This window comes from Micromys minutus (genome assembly GCF_963924665.1).
Source record: "Micromys minutus genome assembly, chromosome: 22".
Lineage (NCBI taxonomy): Eukaryota > Metazoa > Chordata > Mammalia > Rodentia > Muridae > Micromys > Micromys minutus.
The window spans coordinates 14,590,852-14,613,596 of record NC_137957.1 but is presented as its reverse complement, the minus strand read 5'-3'; the positions used below and the strand labels follow the sequence as shown (position 1 = coordinate 14,613,596).

General features: G+C 43.8%; 1 protein-coding gene across 12 annotated transcripts in view; it reads left to right on the top strand.

Annotated features, from left to right (window-relative positions):
• The window catches only part of GRIP1 (glutamate receptor interacting protein 1), a gene marked incomplete at its 5' end in the record, with an annotated part of 570,261 nt that overhangs the window by 330,307 nt on the left and 217,209 nt on the right, over positions 1–22,745 (top strand). For 4 of the 12 annotated variants that reach the window (XM_080935613.1, XM_080935623.1, XM_080935621.1 and 1 more), the window contains one exon: positions 3,862–3,916. The exons of 6 other annotated variants lie outside the window; for them this stretch is intronic. In XM_080935613.1, the coding sequence (XP_080791739.1) occupies positions 3,862–3,916 (55 nt within the window). Of the gene's footprint in view, positions 1–3,690; positions 3,917–22,745 lie in introns of those variants that run through there. 2 more of the 12 variants (XM_080935611.1, XM_080935614.1) reach the window with 2 other exon arrangements.

The window sequence follows — 22,745 nt, the reverse complement described above, 5'->3', positions numbered from 1 at the left end:
GAACCAGATTAGTTGACACTGTTGGTCTTTCTATAGTGTCCTTGACCCATTCCACTTGCTCAATTCTATCCCTCAACTCTTCCATGAGACCCTCTCTCCCCCTGCCTGGTCCCACCCGATGTCTGCCTATGGGTCTCTGCATCTGTTTTCATCCACATTTTCTGTCAGTGTAGAGGGACAATAGAGAGACTACCGGGGCTGGGGATGTCACTCGAGAAAAGACTGCTTGCCTGTCATAAGCAAACTCTAGGCTCCATCCGTGAGGAGCTACGAAGGCAGGGGCAGAAAAAACATGGCTCTTCCTGATCTTACACATGCACCAGCTGAGTCATCTTCCCGAGAACCAGTCTGCACCTGATGAAAAACCTGAACAGAGCCACCCCAATGTCACGTTAACTCCTGTGTAAATGTAATACCCTTGCATGGTGCCTTAAGGAAGCTTACAGTTAGAGAAACCCCGAAAGGCATTATCATCCCAAGGGATTAACATACCCCATATCCAGCATGGCCATTTTTAGATATTGAGGCTTTGGGGTTTTGTTTGTCTGTTTGTTGTTTTAAAGGAACCTAGTACCCTACACAGACCTTTAGATGCTCTCCCAGTTATTCCCACCCATTAGACACATTTCTGATACCGTTTTGACTGCTTTGTAATTTTTGGTCACCACTTGGTGCCCTTCAGTGAGTGTGTCGTGATATCCGAGCCACTCCAGGTGGCAGTGAGTGCTTACTGGGTCCAAAGATGGATGGTTATATTAAACTTACATGAGAGAAATGTGGGCCACTCTGTCCAGAGGGCTCCTGACAGGAAGCTGCGGATGACATCCACCAGACGCCTTGGGCATATGAGACCTTTGTCCCACAAGTCAGTAAGCTGTGAGGTGGAGGAGATGCATCTCAGGAAGGCTTTCTGCTGACATCGGGGTTTAATATCCAAGGCTCAGTTTGGACCAGGCAGAAAGGACACAGTGTCTAACTTAGGTAGATGCATTGGCTCAGGAATTGTTCCCGAGGACATAGCTGGCTACTGGAGGACCCAGGATAAGGAGGTGGGACCACACGGGAGATTTCCTCACATCCTGGAAAGGCCTTTCTCGGGACTCACGTCTCTTGAAGAACCTGAGCGGGCTGCTAAGATCAGCTTCACAAAGTCCAAAGAGAAAAGATAGCCCTTAGTGTGGCCTCTCAGGAGCCTTTGAGAGTGTCACAGGATGAGTTATGTCTCCTCTCAGGGAGACAGAATATTTTAATAGTTCTGAAGCTCTTTCTTGGAACCAGAAAACAGGGCTTCAAAACAAAACAGAAACAAAAACACCAAGAAAACTGGGCACGCTAGTGAAGGTAGGAATATTAAATCATCTCAGCTTTAAGGAAGGAGCAAATTAGATTTGAGGCTGCAAGGTACAGAGAGGCGAGAGGTTCCTGTAAGGTTTTGCGACTTGACGGAATAGACATGAATAAAAGAGACCAGAGTGGCGGTACTTTTAAAGTAAGGTGGGATTAATACTTGACAGCTGCATATTCCGAGGACCCAGACTTTGGGAAAGGCGTTAGATCCAGGGAAGGATGGTGAGAAACATAGCTGTAAACATTCACTTCACATTAAGTAAGAACCCAACCCTCTGGCAACTAGTTTATTTCTATTTAGAAGAAAAAAAATACTGGGGAGTTTAAAATATTTCTAGAGATGGTCTAAAAGGAGGAAAAGTGATGAAGGCTATCTTTTTTTTTTTAATGATGGTATTGGAGCGATTTAAAATGGAGGACTCCCACAATCTCCCACAATCTATTTAATACTGCCATTCCATTGATTAATGATGGCCATTGGCCCCAGATAGACCATCTCTGATCTATAGGGTAGTTCTGCCCTTCTCACAAGCCTTTCATGTAGATGTTCATGGCGGTCAGCTGGGTTTTGCACGCTGGTTATTTTCCACTAGACTCCAAAGAGCAAGCATGTGCATCCCCATTGATGAATGGAAATTGCTTACGATGGTATGAGATTTATGAATGAAGAGAAGATGCTGCCACTGGGCTTGAAATAGTAGAAGTTATTTTAGAATCCAGCTCTAAAGACTTTTCACATTTTTAACTGTGTGTGTGTGTGTGTGTGTGTCTGTAGGTGTGAATGATGTGTGTAGTGTGTGCATGAGTGTGTGTGGTGTGTGTATTGTGTATATGAATATGTATGTATATAGGTATGTGAGTGTGTATTTTGTGTGTGAGTGTGTATATATAGGTGTGTGTATTATGTGAGTCTGTGTATGTGTGTGGGTACATATGGTGTGTGAGTGTGTATCTATTGTGTGGGTATATGTAAGTGTATGTGGTGTGATTGTATTATGTATGTATGAGTGTGTACATGTGTGCGAGCATGTGTATGTGTGTGTGTTGTGTATATATGAGTGTACACATGTGGGGGTCAGATGACAACCCTCAGGATGAGGTTTTTCCTTTTCTTTTACCATGCTGACCCTGAGGATAGATCTCAGGTTTCCATGCCTCATACCTTCACTCACTGGCCTTTAAAGGACTAATCTGGGGAGAAAACCAAGCAGGCGGAGTAGAGGAAAAGATGACCAGTGCACAGCCCTGGAAACGAGAAGGAATCGGTGTAAACACGAAAGTGTCCTTCCTCCGGAGTAAGGGACTGACTTCTGCTGTCTACGTGTTTGACCACCCACCCAAGCCTCCCACCCCATGTCTGTGTCAGAGGTGAGAGATGGAGGTCCCACAGCAGATGTCAGTTTCTGGGGACTGTGTCCCCGAGTGGATGGGGCTGGAAGATGAAGCTGTGGGCTCCTCCTCCCATCAGTGGTGAATGGGCTGAGAAGGGCTTAAACTTTCTCCTCACTGGAGCTCCGGCCCTGCTGCTGTGGCAGAGCAAGGCACTCCAGATTTGCATGTGGAGAAGAATGGCTTGGAGGAAGGCTGTTTGGGGGAAACAGTGTAATAAGGTTCATTAAAAATAGAACTACTTGGCCATGTGTGAAACAGTCTTGTCTGAGCCACCCTTTTTTTTTTTTTTTTTTGGTCTCAGGAGTGGTTAAAGGGCTTGGAACTCCATCTGCCCTGCTCAGCATACTCTCCTGAGCTCCTTCCCTCAGCTCTGCCTGCATCCCGTCCACAAAGCCTTGACCCTCAGAGCTTTGAAAAGTGCCAAACAGACCTTTCCAGGTAAATCAAAGGTCTACCTCTCATCCCTAGCCAAAAACTACACTGCTCTGCTGAATCCTCAGCTTAGGGCGCCCTGTTCTTTCACCTTCCGTGTAAGCCACGCTGAGAGAATATATATATATATATACATATACATACACATACACATACACATACACATACACATACACATACACATATACATATACATACAGCATGTGATACACACATTTCTTCGTAAAGTCAGAGTGCAGGTATCTCTCGCCTTCCCCATGACATGAAACCCACCACTGAGAAGCAAGGGGTGGAGGGACCTGCTCTGGCTAGAATACACAGGTTCACCTCAAAACAGAGTGCATCACACCGTGCTTAGTGTGAGATTTATGGAATGGCTCCTCTTCCAGCCTTGTCCCCGCTTTCCCCTGCTGCCGCTTTGTTGCTACGAAACAGCCTTACTTTATAAGCCATTGTGATGGAGCAGGGGGAGGAGGCTGTGCCGGGCAGAGGTAGTAGTGAAAGGCACAGCCCCGCCAGATGACATGTAGCGGACCTCTGCGTCAGCCAAGAGGAATTAAGCTTTGTCACTCCCCACTGGGACTACCTTTCTCCTGGTATGTTCACAAGGAATTCATATGCTGCTGCCTGCCCGCTGCAGCCACCAGAGCAGAGCCCTGTGGACACTTGGCCAGGGAGCAGGGAGCAAGAATGATCGCTGTCTCTTTTAAATGCCGCTGTCAAATTCTAAGGCGACTTACCAAAGGTACGGTACTCCTCTCCTCCTCCGTCACAGTGTGTCTGCTTCCGCAGCCCAGACCCACAGCTGAATGCTTTTTACTTTCAAACATGACTGCCTCTCACAGTTTATTGCCGGGCAACAAAGAACTCAGAGAAATCTGTGCAGATTTCGGTACAGGTAGATTCCCTAGGTCTGTGCTGGTTTATTCTGGCTGGGTTCATGATGAAACTATGTGTGTGTGGGGGGGTGTGTGGGGGGGTGTGGGGGGGAGCTTGAGTGATTTTTTTTTTTTAATGACTTCATTCCTTGCTGAAAAGCAGATGTGTCTGGTGCTGAAGTTAATACGGGAAACCGTCATTTTGCATGCTGATTATCTGGTCAAGAGGAGTCAAGTGGGCATGACTGTCCTTTCTGTGGAGCACATACTAAATGCAGCTGGTAGCTTCTCGACCTGCACAGCTGCTCCGTCCACAGATTCATTGTTTATTAATTTCTCAAAACTCATGAGCTTTATACCAGGATAGTTTTCTAATTGCCTCTCTCTCTCTGTGTCATTCTCTTCTTTCCTACCCTGTGTGTGTACGTGTGTGTGTGTGTGTGTGTGTGTGTGTGTGTGAATGTATTAGAAATACATGTTCAAATATGTTAGAAAATTCAAAATTATTTGCTCCTATGTGATATTTGAAGAAGTTTATTTAAAAGTAGAGATACAAACATGGACTCGTGCCTTCACATCAAGATTTATTGGCTTGAAATTGTCTCTCTCAGAAGTCTAAAACATTAATGAAACCCGTGTGACAGTTCAAATGTGCTTTTTTTTTTTTTTTTTTTTTTTTTGTAAAATGTCAGCCTCGGTTACCTTCTGGTTTGCTTGGATTCATTCCATTTCAAAGTTAGTGGATGGCTCCTCTGAACGATGGAGCCCTCTAAACACAGAGAAGGACAAGTTCCTCTTGCCTTTTTCCCTCAGATAAACCTTTAGAGAAACATGTCCGACGGAAGGAGAAACTTTGGTCTGTGGGGAAGCAGATGACTGGAAATGCCTTTTATTTTCAGCCTGTAATCAAGTACCGCCAAGTAATTAATGGGTGTAATTATGTTCTAGAGGCCCCGAACCTATAAATATGTTAATGGATGCCATTCCTATCAGTTTAGCCTGACAGATCAGAATTCTTTGATCACCAGCAGTGCAGCTCAAAATGCAATTAATATTTTATTTGGCAGAAGAATGAACACAAAGCAAATAGTGACAAATAGGCCTGACATCCATAACAGGAAAGAGAATACCTTCTGTATCCTAACTTACTGAGTGCACTTGAAAATGCCGGAGATAGCGCAATGACCCTAAGGAGGGGGGAAGGCTATCCCTTTCAAATGAGGCTGTTAGCATAAGGTTGTAAATTATGTTTGACTTTATCCTTTTCTAGTTGGTACAACTTACTATTCCTCTTTGCAAGTCATAATGAAAAGGCTATCTTTCGTGTTAGAAGTTTGGCTAAGACAGGCATCTCAACCAAAGGGTTCTTCTAGCTGAGCACTTATTTATCTTGGTGTTGAGAGGTTAATGGTCTTAAAATTCTGAAGCAATGTTTCTTCTATTCATGTGCATCAGAAGTCCTTTCATAGGTTCTACCTTCAAGGAAGAGAGTGAATCCAAATAACTTGTAGTTCTTAAAATTAAATTCTCTTTTCGTTTTCCCCGCCCCCTGAGACTTATAGAAGCACGGGTCTGCTGCATTGCAAAGAGATTTAACTGCTTTGTCCAAGATAGCTGCTAAACACCTAGACAATCGGGGAAAGAATGGCTCCCTTTTTTCCTAGTGGCTATTCCACATCCCTCCCAAAATCTTTATATATACCATTCTTGGCATTTAATGTATGACTGTCTCCCTGGATGTCCCCTTGTCTTGACGAGACCATTCTCTGTAGTTGACTGGATATTCGAATGTTTTTCTAAAGACCCCTGAGTAACACAGCTCATGCCCTGTGTAGCCTCCTCAAAGTTCAAGTCCCCCACAATGCTACCTGTTGTCCCAGAAACACCCAATGAGTTCCGGAATCCACCCATGGTAGTGTGGTGTTTTTGTAGGTTATAGTCATAAAGCAAACACATGGAAGTAGAAGCTTAGATTCCCATTTCAGGTGCTTTAGGATGCAGGAGGACTTTCCTGTCCACTTGACTCATACCCCGTACCCAAACACATGCACCTCTTCCTCCCATCAAGGACTGTACCCAGTCCTCTCTTTTCCAGATGCTTAGCACTTAGAAAGTGTCTATTAATGTGAATTGGGTGTGTCTGGTTGAAAGAGGTAGGGCATTTCATTATTTGGGCATTCTTAGAAAATATGCCAGGAACTTTACTCCACTCTTAGCCAGATCATAGGGGCAGGGAGGCTTGCTTTATGTCTCTAAAACCACCTTGCTATGTGTGGGTAGCCTGCTTAGGGAAAAAGCAATATGGCACCTATATGTTTTCTTAATTCTCTTAAGAAGAATTAAGGAGAAAGGGGTGCATTTAAAGGAAACATTTTCTTGTAAATTCCCCATTTTTAGTGCTTGGCTTCATCCTTACGTTCTTCTCCTTGGCCATTTAGGAAATGCCTACTCAAAAGCTATAATGTCCCTGGAACAAGAGCTTTTAGTGGAACCTGGACTCAGTGTTTCATACGTGTGTCAAACATTTGTAGTCAACATATTGTTACCATCCACATAGACACAGGGGTCCCACAATCTTAGTCGGGCGCATATTTCAAGAAAACAGCACTACTTAGATTTGAAAATTGAATTATTTTTGTTTTAATTAAGGCTTCAAACAGCTGATAGATATAGAAATGAATATATATATATATATAGATATGTATATAGATATATAGAGAGGGATACAGAGATAGATCTGTCTGGTTTAAAGGTTGAATGGATATAGAGTTAGAGACAGAGATGGAGGTAGAGAGAGATAGGTATATATAGAGGGGTGTGTGTGTGTGTGTGTGTGTGTGTGTGTGCGCGCGCGCGCGCGCGAGCTCACGTGCTTTGCTTTCTCATGTCCCCAATCATTAAAGAAAATAACCTTTGACCCTAAGCCTGTCCCTTCATTTTGACAGGAGCTTGACTCACTAAAGTGCCAGCCACTGTCTGTGTTGTTGGCACCTACTATTAGGACCTAGAGGAAGGAAGCGAGACATTTTTCCATCTCCTTCCCTCTGCAATGAGCTGTGCCTACAGAATCCCTCGCCTTGGAGCCAAATCCCAAAATAACACTTTCTCAGCTCTCCAGCAACACGTGACAAAGGACTTGTCTTAATAGAGACAAAGTGCTTCAGGGCCCCTGCCTGCATCTCACCGAAGCGTTTGCCCTTAAGGGGCACCGTGCCTAAGAAGTGGGCGTGTCCTCAGAGAAGCAGATGCTCTTGCCGAGTGTGGTGATTGTGTTTGTATTTTCCCTTGAAATACTCTGGCCTTGTATGCACGCAGTCCTGTGGTGTGACTAGTCCAAGCTGTGTCCTTCTCGGTGCTACTGGTTTTAGTTGAGAATCCTCAAGCCCTGCTGACTATGACATTTCCTCGTCCCATGCTTTACTCAACCAAGGTGAATGTCAGCTAATTAATATTATGCTGTCCTGTCCCCAGGAAACACGGCTCTGGTCAGTTTTCTTTCTTTCTTTGTTCTTGTGGTCATTCCCTGCACACCCCTACATTCTCCTTAGCTCAAAAGTCACGTCAAAAAAAAAAAAAAAAAAAAAAAAATCACCGTTTCCTGGGTTTTCTTTTTTCATCTGACCTACATGGTATTTTATCTTCAGAGTGATTTTGCTTCTTCTCATGTCCCAAACACATACGATCTGGAACAAAGTGAACTGTCTCAGATTTGTCCCATTAACCAATCACTGGCAGCTCTGTTGACCTTCATCCCAACAGGGCATCCGAGTGAGATGTTTTTGGCTGATGTCCAGCCGCCACCCGCTGTGTAGTTGGCTTTCTTTTCCCCCTGCCATCTTTCTCCTCGGAATCCTTCTTTCCTGCTCCCTGGACCACTGGTTCTGAATAAAAGTGGAGCTGGTGAATTGGGACTGTGCTCGGATTCTCTTCTTTCTTTGCCCCAGACACATGTTCCAGGCCTGCTGTGGTTGTACTTAAAAGGTTAGGTCAGACATCAATCTAAGCCCTGTCTCCAGGGAAAAACAGAAGCTCCACTACTTCAGACAGACAGAAATCTTGTTCTTAATTCTCTCCTGCAAGGACAGTCTCACCGGAGCATGCCTGGTTATTGTTGGAAGTATTATCCCAGCGACCTCTGGGTCTCCTTAGACTCAGACTCTCTGACCCTTGTCCAGTGCGTAAAATTTTTTATGGAGAAATTAATTTTCTGTGGGTAGCCCCAATCAAATATACTAATTCATTGAAAACTTTGCTTTGGGAAAAGAAGACATTTGTTAAAGTCTCCTAACTGTGGAGCCTCTTGATCCAAAGGAAGCTGAGTCAGTCACAGCGCAGTGTCACTGTTGGCTCGCAATGGCTTCTTTTATGACAGGTTCAAATTTCTGTGCAGGTCCCTTTGCACTTTCCCATCTGTCTGTGTCTGCTCTCGTGACTCCTTCAGCATTCTCCTTTAGTGGTCCCTCTTCTACTCTGTGATAAGATTCAGAATTGATTATCGTCTGCGTGGGGAAGGTTTGCTCTCTGCTGGGTCTCATTTCTCCCATCAACCCATGCCTGTCCTTTCCGCTAACCCTTCCTGGCCTGTCTGTCAGACTCTGCCAATCGGAACAGTTTGCCTGGGTCTCTCCACCTCATTAACTTTCCAGCCCTTTTCAAACCTCACCTGATAACGCGTCCTTTCCTCTTCACCCCTACCCTTGGCTATCAAAAGTAGTTTGCAGGATGGGAGACTGTTGGGTTGGTGAAGTGCTTGCCCAAGCAAACATGAGGTCCTGAGTTCAGATCCCCAGCATCCTCATCAAACAGCTGATTCTGTTTTTACAACCCCAGGGATGCAGAAGGATAGGCAGGAGCGTCCCTAGAGCTGGTCTAAGCAGCTCTAACCTAGTGAGTTCCAGATTCAAGGAGAGATGGAAAAAAAATAAGGTCAAGAAAAATGAAGGAAGAACCATTAACCACCTCCTCAGGCAGGAGCCCTCTGCACGCATAACCTGATCACACGTTTCATAGGGAATTTATTTAATTGTTTCACATTCTACCTTACCAACTTTAAAAAACAAACATGCACACAGTTTAAAATGCTTCCCAAAATGTGTTATTCAGCTAAACTTTGATCCCTCACTAGGGTCCGGAGGCACAGAAATAGGCCTCACTGGAACAGGAGCAATCTGAAACAGATCCTGGTCAGGGGTTGCCATTCTCACTTGCGTTGAGATGGAGCTGCCTTGTGAGAGATTTCTTGCCGAGCTTCTGACTACTCTCTGGGATGTTTTTGGTGGAACAGGTCTTGGGCCACTCTATTCCCTAGTGTTCTGAGTTCTCCTTTTATTGGACAAGTTGGGCTTAGCCTAGTATGCCTGTCTTGCCTCCATCTTCTGAGTAGGAATTGTGTGCTGGAAATGTTTTCCTCTTTCTGGACCTGTCCATCAGGTGGAATATTCAGCTGTGCGTTATATGACATCATCTGCATGTGAACAAAAAGGGTCTCGGTTCCTTCTGGGATGAGCGTAGCTGATAAGGCTGACAAACCTGGTCCAGTCCTGAAATGGGAAGAGCGGGTAACTTAAGCACTCAATTTATTTATATGGTTTGTTTATAACGTTTGGAGAAATGATCAAGAGGAAGAACGGAAGTCATATTAGCTCACACTTGCTGAGTACCTACAACAGGCCAGCGACTACTTGAGATGCCTCCTGCAGACTAACGCAGCAATCGCTCATACGGATGCTACACTAGAGAGAGCAGCAGTTAGAGAACTCAAGGCACATCTCTAAGACGGGAGGCATGGGGGAGAATGGAGCTAAGAACTCACACTCTGTTTAGCCATGATCTTTTCTACTGAGGGGAAGGGAGTGGAACGATGGTCCTGCAAGTAAGAAGAACCACAGAGACCGACCAGGACTCCCCTCTCCCGCTCTCCACAGAACAGGGGAAGGGAATCTACAGAGACATTAGATGTGTGAGCCTAGCTAGCTCTCCACTGCCAGAACACAGCAAAACCTGCTGATCATCAGTTTCTTTCTGAACATGAAAATGACACGTACATACTGTTTGTTGTGTGTGGTGAAGCAGGCATGTAAGTCCAGCATGTGGGAGGCCAAGGCAGAAGGGTCAAGGGTATAGGACAGCCCTGGAACTATATAGAAAGACTTGGTCTGAGGAAACACACACATACACACAACATACACCCATAGCACATACACCACACACACATACCACACAAACCACACACATATACACACACCACATACACACAGACCACACACACTATATTCACCACACACACATACACACATATGTACATGCATACCACACACACCACACACATACACATACAGACACCACACACATTCACACACATATACCTTACACATACATATACAGACCACACACATTCATACACACACACCCACACTATACACACACACATACACACACACACACATACAGACACCACACACATTCATACACACCCACCCACACCATAACACACACATACACACACACACATACACATACAGACACCACACACATTCATACACATACACACACACACACACACACACACATATACACACATACACATGTGCAAACTATTCTGGCCTCAGGCTTATTAACTTATATTAACTTATTAGCTATAACTATACATTAATTCATTTTAAATATTTATCTTAGTAAAAGTAACTTCCTTCTGGCAGAAATATATGGTTTTGTAATTTCATATCATCTGAAATTTTGAGGGAAAAATGCATGCTTTCTTTTAGAAGAAAAATATATTCTGAAATATTTTATTATCTGAAAGAGAGTAGTAGTCATATTTGATTCTGTCATCTCCGTTTATCTCTTAACAATATTTTCCCATCTACATGAGATTTGAATGGTAGATGCAAAATTAATATTTTTAGCTTTATGTCACGCGCAGAAGAAGCTGGTTTGAACAGTTTCTTCTGTAGCTATGTTCCTAAAGTTCTAACATCATATTTAACCCAAAGAATGAACAACCCCATGGACTCGAGTCCCGCAGAGCATCATAGGGAATGCTAGATCACCTCGCTAATGAGCAGAGAAGCGTTGACTCTGGCTTTTACAGCAGCAGCAACAGCCTGACCTGAGATCCCTGGATCAATGAGGACCTTCAGCAAAGCTTCTTGGCCTGTTAGGAAATGGGAGAATTCTCACTATTAGCTCGAGCTAGATTAATCACTAAGAGAATGTATTAAGAGTACTATAAATATGCTTTGTAAACTTTGACCTCATTTTTAAAATAAACAGGATATCTAATTAGGTAGATATCTAATTTTGCTGAAGTTTGGTTAACACAATATTAAAATGGTGAAGAATGACTGAGCCCAATAGGTTTACAATGTATTCTGTGTGCCTCATGTACGGCACATGGGGTATCAAATCCATGTGCTTTTCAAGTAAGACTTAAAATTATGCTAAGCATTTGGGTATATTTTCCTTAGGTATTTCCATACTCTCAGTTACTCTTGTGCATGTATTTACGTTGATTATGTGTGTGGCATACCATTGCATAATGGTTACATTATGCTGCATTACGTAATGATACATTACATTATGATGTGCAACCCTAGGTTGTTTCTGGTTTTTCAGGGTTGTAAAGGACATAGTGTGGAGTGTCCCTGAATGGACCGTTTGTGTTGCATGAAGGCACATTTGTATGTTTTTCACTATCAAGTTTCCTGCTACCTATTCCGAAGGAATGAAAACGGACGGGACCTACACGTTCACCCACTGCTTTTCTAAGCAATGGAGTTTGTGAATGTAAATAAAACTTAGGGAGAAGAATAAGGTTCACAAGCTATGCTATCTGAAGACAAGGGAGGAGCAAATGAGGAGGCAGTTTTGTAAGTAGGTCACCACTGACCTGTGAGAGAGTAGCTTCAACAGATGAGCCCTGCCCAAGACAAGCTGAGAACTTTAGGTGCACCCTGTGAACGTGAGACCATTGCATCACACTGACAGGCCTGAGAGGGGATGCCTGGGTCTGTGGCACTGAGGAGGCATGACAGTGTCACAGAGGATGTTGTTGTGGGGTAGGAAGGGTCTGGCCTTGCTTTGTTGGTTTGTTTTGTTTTGTTTGTTTAGTTTTGAGGAAAGAGGTTCAATAAAGACAAATTAGAAGGTGACAACTGAGTAGTGGCCAACAGAAAGAATGGAAACAGGCAACCTTGGGAGGTAGAAGGTGGGGGGGACCCTCTAGAATGTACCAGAGAGCTGAGAGGTAACTCTCAAGACTCAAAGAAGGCACCTTAGATGAAATGCCGTACAGTGGGGAGGGGGAACTTGCAGAGCCCACCTCCAGCAGAAAGACAGGGCATCAAGTGAGGGATGGGGTTACCATCAAAACTCTGACCCATAACTGTTCCTCTCTGAAAGAACTGCAGGGACAAAAATGGAGAAAAGATTGAGGGAAAGGAGGTCCAGCAACAGGTCCAAATTGGAATCCAGCTCAAGTGGCAGACCCAATGCCTGACACTGTTACTGAGGCTGTGGAGCGCTCACACAAAGGAGCCTATCATGACTGCCCTCTGAAAGACCCAGCAAGAAGCTGAGACAGATCAGATATTACACCCAACCAATGGACAGAAGCAGTTGAATTAGCACAAGCTGGAAGAAGCTGAGGAGGGCAACCCCATAGAAAGACCAGCAATCTCAGCTAGCCTGAACCTCCAAGCTCTCTCAGACACTGGGCCACCAACCAGACAGCAGACACCAGCTGATATGAGGCCCCAAAGGCATATACATCGGTTTTCCCCTCCTTCCTTTCCTGTTACTTATCTCCAAGATTTGCCTCCCAACTAGCCAGCATTACAGGCCTGGGCTGCCCACTGAGCTTCCTGTAAGCCTAGTGAGGATTTTTGTTTTCTTTTCTTTTGTTTTGTTTTCTGGTATCTTGTTTGTTTGATGTTTAATAACCTTTGGGGTTTTGTTTTGTTTTTTTAATCACTGGCGGAAGTAAGCTCCCAAGGATCACGTGATCCAGTGCGTCTCCTTTCACCCACTAATTTCCCCTTAACTAGCTGGGTGTTTCTTGCCCTCCTTCCCTGCTCTCAGAGTCTGCCCAGGCTGTCTGGAGGAAGGTTCTGGCAGGAGGCCAGGAGAACCAGGGAGCTGGAGACTGAAGGACAAACTATTGTTAAATTCTGCATGACAGAACTCCCAATTGACTTCAGCCCCAGGAACGTTTAGGGGCCCGCAGAGTTTCTGATTGAACTGTTTTCTGTTCCATGGAGCAAGGTGACTTGTACTGATCAAAAGTCAACCTCGTTTAATGCCTTTGCCTTCTTAGTGGTCTGTTCATAAACTGTGAAAATTCAGTTATAAATTTTCCAGAATCAAATCAGTTCCCACGAGCGATTAATTCCCGATATCTTAATGTGGATTTTATTAGTATGCTACTTATTTATTTGGTTTAGATGCCCATCTCCCCAATTTTAAAATCTGTACAAGAATTAACAGAACACTGACCACAAATGTTCGCTTATGTTACCTCCCAGTGTGTAAGGAAAAGGCTGGATCTAAAACTACAAAAAAAAAAAAAAAAAAAAAAAAAAAAAAAAAAAAAAAAGGTATCTAGAGATTTTTAGATGTTTTTGAACAATAAAATGCAGGTAAACCAAGGTTGAATTTACAGCCCAGGAGGAACATAAGAAAAATAACCTGGAGAGTCAGATTAGCCACAGTCAAGTGTAAAGTGAAACAAAGGGGTGCAGGTAGGGGCGGAGCATGGGCCAGGGTAAGTCTGGGGCAAAGAGGCCAGGGGCAGGGCGGGGGCTGGGCAGAGGCAGGCAGGGGTGGGGGCAGGGAGGAGCAGAGGATCTGTTTTTGAAGGAATGCGCAGACTGGGAAGTTAAATGCTATCCCTCATCACCATCCATTCTATTCCAAGATCAAATTTAGAAGGACAATCTCAAAAATTCATGAGTCTTTGTGAGTCTTCAGTCACAGTGACCCCCAGAGCAAAGCTTTCTGGAAAACATCTATTCTGGCACAGTCTGTGATGGACAGGTAAATACATCCTGCTTGCTTTGCTGCCTGTGGCCTTCCCTAGACCCTGCTTCCCCTTCTAGGAGAGGCTGATCAAAAAACCCAGGCACCATAACCCGTCCTCACTATTTTCTTCATACAATCTGACTCTTTTGTCTTGCTGTTGTTTTTATGTATGAGTTCATCAGTTTCTTTTCCTTGTTTGTAAGAATCAGTAAAACCATCATTATCTTTAATGGCAAGCTCTGTAGAATTAAAAACAAAGCATTACTGCCACATGCAGTAGAGGGATGAGTCTGAAATATGATATGGAGTCAAGGAAGGTAAATACAAAAAAAAAAATCCATATGATTTAATTTAGGTCCAAAGACATCAAACCTAATTTCTAAGAATATGAATTGGAATAATTACTGACTCTAGGGAGGAGATGAAAGAGAGGTTTGAGGGATGCACACAAGGCAGCAGTATTAGTAGTCACCCTACCTTCTAGAATTTATTGCTGGGCAATGGCGATCTCTCATGTACTTCATAATCTGATAAGTGATTCCCATGTGTGTGTGTGTGTGTGTGTGTGTGTGTGTGTGTGTGTGTCTGTGTGTGTTGTGTGTGCGTGCATATATACATACATAGAGAATGACAATTCCTTCAGTTGTTTATTCTTGGTTTGTGTGCTTTTGCATATGTGTACTCTAAATTAAAAGATATTTTTAAGTCAAAAGTTTCAATAAACATAGTCCTTAGGAAGTGAGGCGTCACATGGCAGTGCTCACCTGTGCCAGCATTTGGGAAGGGAGGCAAAAGAAATAGAGAAGGAAGACGTTCAAGACTAGCCTGGGCTACAGAACAACTCAAACGTAATGAATAAATAAGACCTTGGGTTATTTCCATTTCAGAAATTGTTATTTCAATTTTATTTTTAAAAAAAGCTATTAGGAGATCTCCAGAATGGAGAGATTATATAAGTTAAATAGTTTTCTCTCATAGATGATAGATAAATACAAGTTTAGAAACTGAAATAATAAGGAATTTTCATATTGAGTAATAGAAATGGGGAAGAAAGACACAAGAAGGAGTATCTATCCACACTCCTCTGTGCCATTGACATTCAAAAGAAAAATGCAAGTTGGTAAAAAGCCCGATTTCTGCCATGAACAATAGCCACACTTAATGCCTGCCACCATGGAGGTGCCAGATGGAATATTCTTCTTACTTGTCTCAATTAAATCTTCACACCTAATATTCTTCCCCGGGCTTATTAAGATGAAGCTTCTTAACCCAGTTCTAATGATAAGGGAGTTGAACATCAAGACACTCGATTATTTAAAAAAAAAAAAAAAAAAAAAAAAAAAAAAAAAAAAGCTTAAACATTATTCGGGAAAAAGTTTTCAGGCGGCCAAAACAGGTTTGTCATGGTCTTGGGTTTACATGTGAGTTTTCCAGTGGCCAGTGTGTATCTGGTAGGAATGCTTTTATGATGTTTGTTTTAAAAACTTATTACATTTTATATGTGTGTGTGTGTGTGTGTGTATGCACGCATATGTGTGCGTGTGTGGGGGGTTTCGTGTGCACTGAGCATGTGTGTGTAAGTCGGAGGACAACCTGCAGGGTTCGAATGTCTCTTCTCACCATGTAGGTCCCACAGCTAGAACGAAGGTTGTCAGTCTTGGTGTCAAGCACATTTCCCACTGAGCTTTCACCCTGGCCATCCTGCGTTTGGCCTCATTACCCATTTAGAAACCAGGAGAGATCACCGTTGCCCAGCAATGAATTCTAGAAGGGAGGGTGACTACTAATACTGCTGCCCTGTGTGCACAATGCTAGAATGATGACATCACAAATGCTGCCTGTAGTTTTTGCTACCCCACTTGGAGCTCCAGGCAGACCACACTACCAGCCCCTGGCCAAGAGAATATTGGATCAGAGGATGGAAAACACAGACACATCCATTGCTCAATTTTAACCTGCCTTCTTACTTCAGTTGCTGGGCACTTAAACTCCTGCAGCTAGTGCACCCTTCCCAATACCCTTAGCTCAACACCTCTCAATCTAACCCCAGCTTCAGTGGTTCTGTTACCTTTAGTCCCAGCTCAACACCCTAACCTCCCTCCAGGAGAAGCAGCCTATGGTTGCTCTCCCTGAGATCTCACAGGGCTGATTGCCTTTTGTCCCTCTGAAGCATGGTGACAATTCCTCTCCTCCAAATGCATGAGCAGTCTGGTATATTGATTTTTGGAGCTTTGCCCCAGCATCTCCTATGCTCTGCCCCTCCTAAAATTAATTCTGCTAAATGCTACTGGTTCCTCAGCCAAAAATGAGCTTTGTTACGTAGCTTGGAACGCATAACAAATTGCATACGTTGTTATGTAGAGGCAACGTTTTATAAGCATATTAAAGGTGCATAGAAGTTAAATAGGAAATAAAGCTGATTAATTTGACCCACTATATTCTAATTTTATTTAGTGGTTGAACTATTTTCCAAGTAATCTCAACTATACTAACAAAAAAAATGAAGGTGCCAGTCCTTAGCAGATCCTGCCCCAGTTGCTTCCACATGGAAGACTTTTCAGATATGCACTCGGCAAAACCTGAGAGATGGAAACTTCACAATTAAACTTTGTGTATCACCTCTAGTGACAACACTCTCTGGTACTGCTTATAAATTTAGACTCATGTGCTTTAGAATCAACACGTGTAAAAGGCAAAGTGTCTGCTGTTACTGTGTGTGTGTGTGTGTGTGTGTGTGTGTGTAGATGTCTGACAAATTCTTTCCTAGACAGAGAGAGAGCCCTCCCACACACATCTACGAGGGGATGAGCTACAATGGTGTCTGCCCATGAATTACACTCCCTCCACAGAACAGACGCCTCCACAGTGCAGGGCTCTGAATGTGAATCTATCCAATCATTTCAAGTTTGTTCCTCATCCTGTTCTGCTCCATGAATCACGGTGCAGATGATGTGACTCTGTAGCATGTAAAGGGTAGCTATCACACCCAACCACTGAAAGTATGAACGATATGGACGACCCTTGGCTGGCACCGTCCTCTGCAATCAACGCTCCCCGGAGAGCCTCACAAAGCTCTTTGCATGGCATGCCCACCCAGCTGAGTGGGAATTCTCAGGGATTGCTCAACGTCTCATAGATACATCAGAGGATGCCATCAAAAATTAGCATTTCTGTAGTCAGCCTGAGTATTTTAGGGCAATTAATCAGTTCATTCTGATAGTGAGACCCTGGCATTGATGGTCAACTTTCAGATCAGTGGAGTCTGGGGGCGGGGATGCTTTATTCTAATTGATTTCAAAAGCCTTTCCTGTTGTCTTCATGGAGGTGAACAGGAGGGGTGCTCTAGCACTTAGAATTAGAATTTGATCTGTCAAATAAGCATTCTTTTCCTCACTGGCCCTGACAGGAGTATTAGGGTGCACCCTGACAGGAGTATTAGGCTGCACCTTTTGAAAAAGCATTACTAGCCTGGGCTTCCATCCAAAATTGTACAGCTCATCTCTGAGACAGTCCTGTTTGTAGAACCAAAGGCGAAAAAGGATCAATGAACACAGTATGTATAACCTTCTCTCGGTATAAGGGAGAGCAGTAATCAGCAGAGGCTTGTTAATGCAAGATATTAGATTGAGTGACTCTGGCTGGCCAGTCTCTCTCTATGAAGAAATGAGGGACAGAATCTCAATTACTCTGGTAGAACGAGAGATTTCTATGAGCTCTTCCTTCAATACTTAAGACAGAGTTAAAAATACTTCGTGTGTGTGTGTGTGTGTGTGTGTGTCTGTCTGTCTGTCTGTGTCTGTGTGTGTGTGTGTCTGTGTGTCTGTGTGTCTGTCTGTGTCTGTGTCTGTGTGTGTGTCTGTGTGTGTGTGTGTGTCTGTGTGTGTGTGTGTGTGTGTGTGTGTGTGTGTGTGTGTGTGTTTGATATATGTATTTCAGTATACCTGCCATAGCATATATGGGGTGGTCAAAGAATTATTTTGTGGAATCAATTCACTCCTACCTTTGAGAATTCTGGGAGATCAAACTCAAGTAGCCTGACTTGTATGGCCCATATCTTTCCCTTCAAAACCAGGCTTTTGACACCAGTAAGAGAATTTTTGTTGCCACTTTCATTGAAACTAAAATTTTCCATTTACTCTATTCTGAACATTCTATCATCTCCTCCATCTCCTGCCAAATGTTCTCCACCTCCAAACCTGTGCCTTCTCTCTCTTTCTCCATAACAACTACAACCACAACAACAACAACCCAGTCATACAAAAGAGCAAACAAACTAGATTACATATAATAATAACAAAAAGGGCAAAAATCAACAGACATGTGTGTACGTGCACACACACACACCAGCCATAGAACTTTTTAAGGTTATCTTACAGAGTCTAGGAAACTGCACTTGTAAATCAGAAAGTATAGGAGGCATAACATGAAATAATTTATTCAGTCATCTGAGGGAAGCATGTTTCCGCACATCCTCTTTAAGACATTCTAGCAGTGCATCAGCCTCTTCACACAGGAGTCCCAAGTTATTGCAGAAATTTGTGAGAACTCCTGGTTCCCACAAAGGAATGTGATCATCCAAACGCCCCAGAAGCTGAGCGGTTATGAGTGACAGAGCAACATCTTCTGTGCTGGGAAAGTGTTGGGCATCCCTGGGTGGGGAACTAGGGAAGGATGCTGAGAAGAAAGAAGCAGAGCAAGAGAGGAGGGCAGTCCATAGCTATAGACTGTGGGCTCAGAGCACCAGCCTGGACTACACAGAAAAACCTCTACAAAATGTCAAACTGAATGGAATAAGTCCCACCTATTGTCAAGCCAAGTTCATCCTCTGAACAGTGGGATGCTAAAAGTCTTTCAACCTCCCGTTTTTGTTAATTCTTCCAAGGATCGCTGGTGTCGGTCTTCATTCGTAGAAGTAAGGGCAGCGTCGGATAAGAGAGCTGAGCTGTCTTGTTGAACCTGGGATGGGAAAGGCCACATCTTTACTCCTGTGAAGTCAAAACCAAAAAGTTCCATGGCTGTGGCTAGACCTTTGCTGAGTGAAAATTCCCTGTCCCAGCTGGTTCAGACCATGACATCCCCTTATGGCTGTACTAAGTCACAAAGGATAAAGTAGACAGTCATTTTACTTAAATATCTTAAGAACCGAGATGGAGAGAGACCTGGATTTCTGAAGATGACAGAATGAAGGCCTCCGTGAAGATGTGAGGCTGAGCCTGGGCAAAATCGAGCCTGGGTGAAGCTAGTGGGGACCCCGAAACACGCTAGTTTAGGGAAAGAAGAAAATACATAAACCATCCGATTGTCTGTCATTCTAGAGAAATCTCCAGTACAAAATACACATTCAATAGAAGGCCCTGTGAGATTTAGAGAAAGATTATACTGAATTTTCCCAGTAAGGCTCCTCTTGGTGAAAGTGGGAATACCAGTAGGTGTGGTCTCTTTTAGTTCTGTTTGTTTTCTGGTTATCACTAAACTTGACACAGGTCTGGTTTCCAATGAGTTTCAGAGTCAGCTCTTCCCTACCTTCCCTGCCTTCCCTGCCTTCCCTGCCTTCCCTGCTTTCCCTCCCTCCATCTCTCCTTCCCTCCCTCCCTTCCTCCTTCCCTCCCTCCCTCCTTCCTTCCCTTCCTCCTTCCCTCCCTCCCTCCTTTCCTCCATCCCTTTCTCTCTCCCTCCTTCCCTCCCTCCCTCCCTCCCTCCTTCCCTCCCTCCCTTTCTCTCTCCCTCCTTCCCTCCCTTTCTCCCTTCCTCCCTTTCTTCTATTTTAAAATGGCCTCTCCTATGAAAACCAAACTTTACTTTTTTCACTATTGCAAAGACTTCGTCTTTTTCATTAGGACTTCGACTTGAGCAAAGCTGGAACCTCTGGGGGCAATAGTCAGTGTAAAGAGCTCTTTCTGGAGCTTCCTACTCTGAGGATTCTCCCTTCACATTACCACACAGGAGTAAACTACTCAAATACTACTCAATGTCTGCCAGTATTTAGCTATAGAGTTGGATGTAGTTTTAATGTCTCTAAGAACACCACAGCAAATCACTGTGTTAAGTACTTTTCTAAAAGTTGTTGATATAGTTGTCTATACCAACTTGAATATTTACAAATATTTAGCATGTATCATGACTTATATGGTAGAGAGCTCATATGTTTATAATAATGTAGCATATTCATTTGTATTTATATGAAAATACAAATACATGTGTGTGAATTTATATGCTGGATGTTTTTCTGTGTGTACATATATGAATATGTACACACAAGTATATAAGATGCTCTGCAGAAACATTTAATTTTACCATTTTAAGTAGCTACTATTTATGTTCATGGATCATATTTGTAATACCTGTTATGTAGCAGACCACCATTAGATATGTGGAATGGAATCAATAATCAAATGAGTGTCTTAGCTTTGCCTTTGCCATATCCCATCCAAAACCAAAGACTCCATAGGCTGGCCTGCCTGCCTGCCTGTCTGCCTGCCTGTCTGCTGCCTGCCTGTCTGCTGCCTGCCTGACTGCTGCCTGTCTGCTGCCTGCCTGACTGCTGCCTGTCTGCTGCCTGCCTGCTGTCTGCCTGTCTGCCTGCCTGCCTGTCTGCCTGTCTGCCTGTCTGCCTGTCTGCCTGCCTGCCTGCCTGTCTGCTGCCTGTCTGTCTGCTGCCTGCCTGTCTGCTGCCTGCCTGCTGCCTGCCTGCCTGCCTGCCTGCCTGCCTGCCTGCCTGCCTGCCTGCTGCCTGCCTGTCTGCTGCCTGCCTGCCTGCCTGCTGCCTGCCTGTCTGCTGCCTGTCTGTCTGCCGCCTGCCTGTCTCCTGCCTACCTGCCCTCTGTTCACAGAGGTCGGCCCGCTGTGATGGATGGTTCATGAGTAATGCTTACATGAAACCGTTTTGTAAACAAACATTGCAGTTGAAATACTATAATCACACAGCATATTTGTTAATAATAGACCCTAGATTAATCATAGCTAATGCTAGGAACTCATTAGCTGTGGGATGCATTCTTAGTTTAACATGTCAATTACAAGCTAAATCATTTCCCCTGTATTATAGACAGCATTGAACACTGAATGAGTGGATGTAACATAATGTGAGCAAGTTGATAGATAATTTTTAGTATCAGTATATTGTCATTCATTTGAATATAAAGACACATCATCATAATATGAAGTAGTTATATTGTGTTATTGATTATAATATATACTATTTAGCTATTGTTATGAGAGAGATTTGTTATCTGAATAGCCAAGTAAAGACTTAAAGATAATGAAAATTTTGTTGCTAATACTTGGTCGATCCTCTAACTTGAAAGGTGGCTAATAGTTTCCTAGAGAGTATTTATGCCGAGACAGTTGTAGCTCGAGCAGCTTAGACATCACCATGAGAATCACAGAGAAAGACAAATAGTTCCATTTTTCTCTCCAGAGGAGCATCAGCACCGATTTGTTTTGATTGCTGCCTTGGTACAGCAACAGAATCATTTTAATAGAAAACAACCCTTTGCTTATTTTATATGTACAACCTGCATGTGAGCCTGAGATATATCTATAGAATTTACAGTGTATAAGATTTTTTTTTTCTGGTCTGAAAGCAAGGTAAGACTTTTTTTTTTTTTTTCACTAGAAAGGTTTACAGAATTGTGTGACAACAATTCATCAGGAGTTAACAGTTGCCGAGCCTCTCGTGGGTATGTGATGCAAAACCAAATGTTTAAAAGAGTATATATATACATATTTTAAATATCCCTGCTGCAAAAACACACTACAAGCAGTCTGGATGGGGAACTGGTTGAAGGGGGGAAAGCTGTTCTGTTACATTGTGGTGTATTTGGTCTTTGTGTTAAATTAAAATTTGTATGGAGATTGGCACAGGTGTTCTCTTTGCATAGCTTCTAAGATGGAGCAAATATGGTACACCCTCAAGATGTGTCACAGTGTGCCACATTCAGGTGGACATGCAGCTGTTCAGCACCCCACGTGGTAGGAAGCAGGACCAAACCATTCTTTTTAAATACACGGTGACGGCTTCCTTTATTGGATTTCGGTATTTACTGAGCTCCTACTTCTCAGTGAAATGAAACTCTGAACTGAAGAGGCTTGTACAGAAACAGACGGGTCACACACCACCCTGCATCTGTGGGAGCTCATTTCAAATGGACCAGGAAGGCAAACGATGTTAAGGGAAACAGACTCTCTCCGTGTTACACAAAAACATGAAGGGAGTCGTGGGGTTGCAGGGTAAAGCGGAAGCTGAATCGAGATGGAGTAGTCAGGGACGGGCTCTGATGCCATCATAATTGAGAGGCATCTGCGTAGCTAGGGGAAGAGTGCTCTGTGCACAGAGTATGTTCAAAAGCGTGTAAACAGGCTTGGCACGGCAAGAGCACCTGAGTTGATGTTGTGAGAGCAGTTGTGAGGTGGGGAGCCACGGGCGTGAGCGAAGCTGGGGGAACCGGGGGGCGTAAGTGAGGCTGGAGGACCAGGGGCATGAGCGAGGCTTGGGGACAAGGGTGTGAGTGAGGCTGGGGGGGGGAGCCATGAGCAAGGCTGGGGCGCCCTGGGCATGAGAGAGGCTGGGGCCCGGGAGCTCTTCCTCTCTGGGAAACTTGAAGTTGATCTTTTTTTTATGTATAGATGCAGACATCTCTGTAACATTCCCAAAAGGTGGGAACCTAAAACTGCAAATTA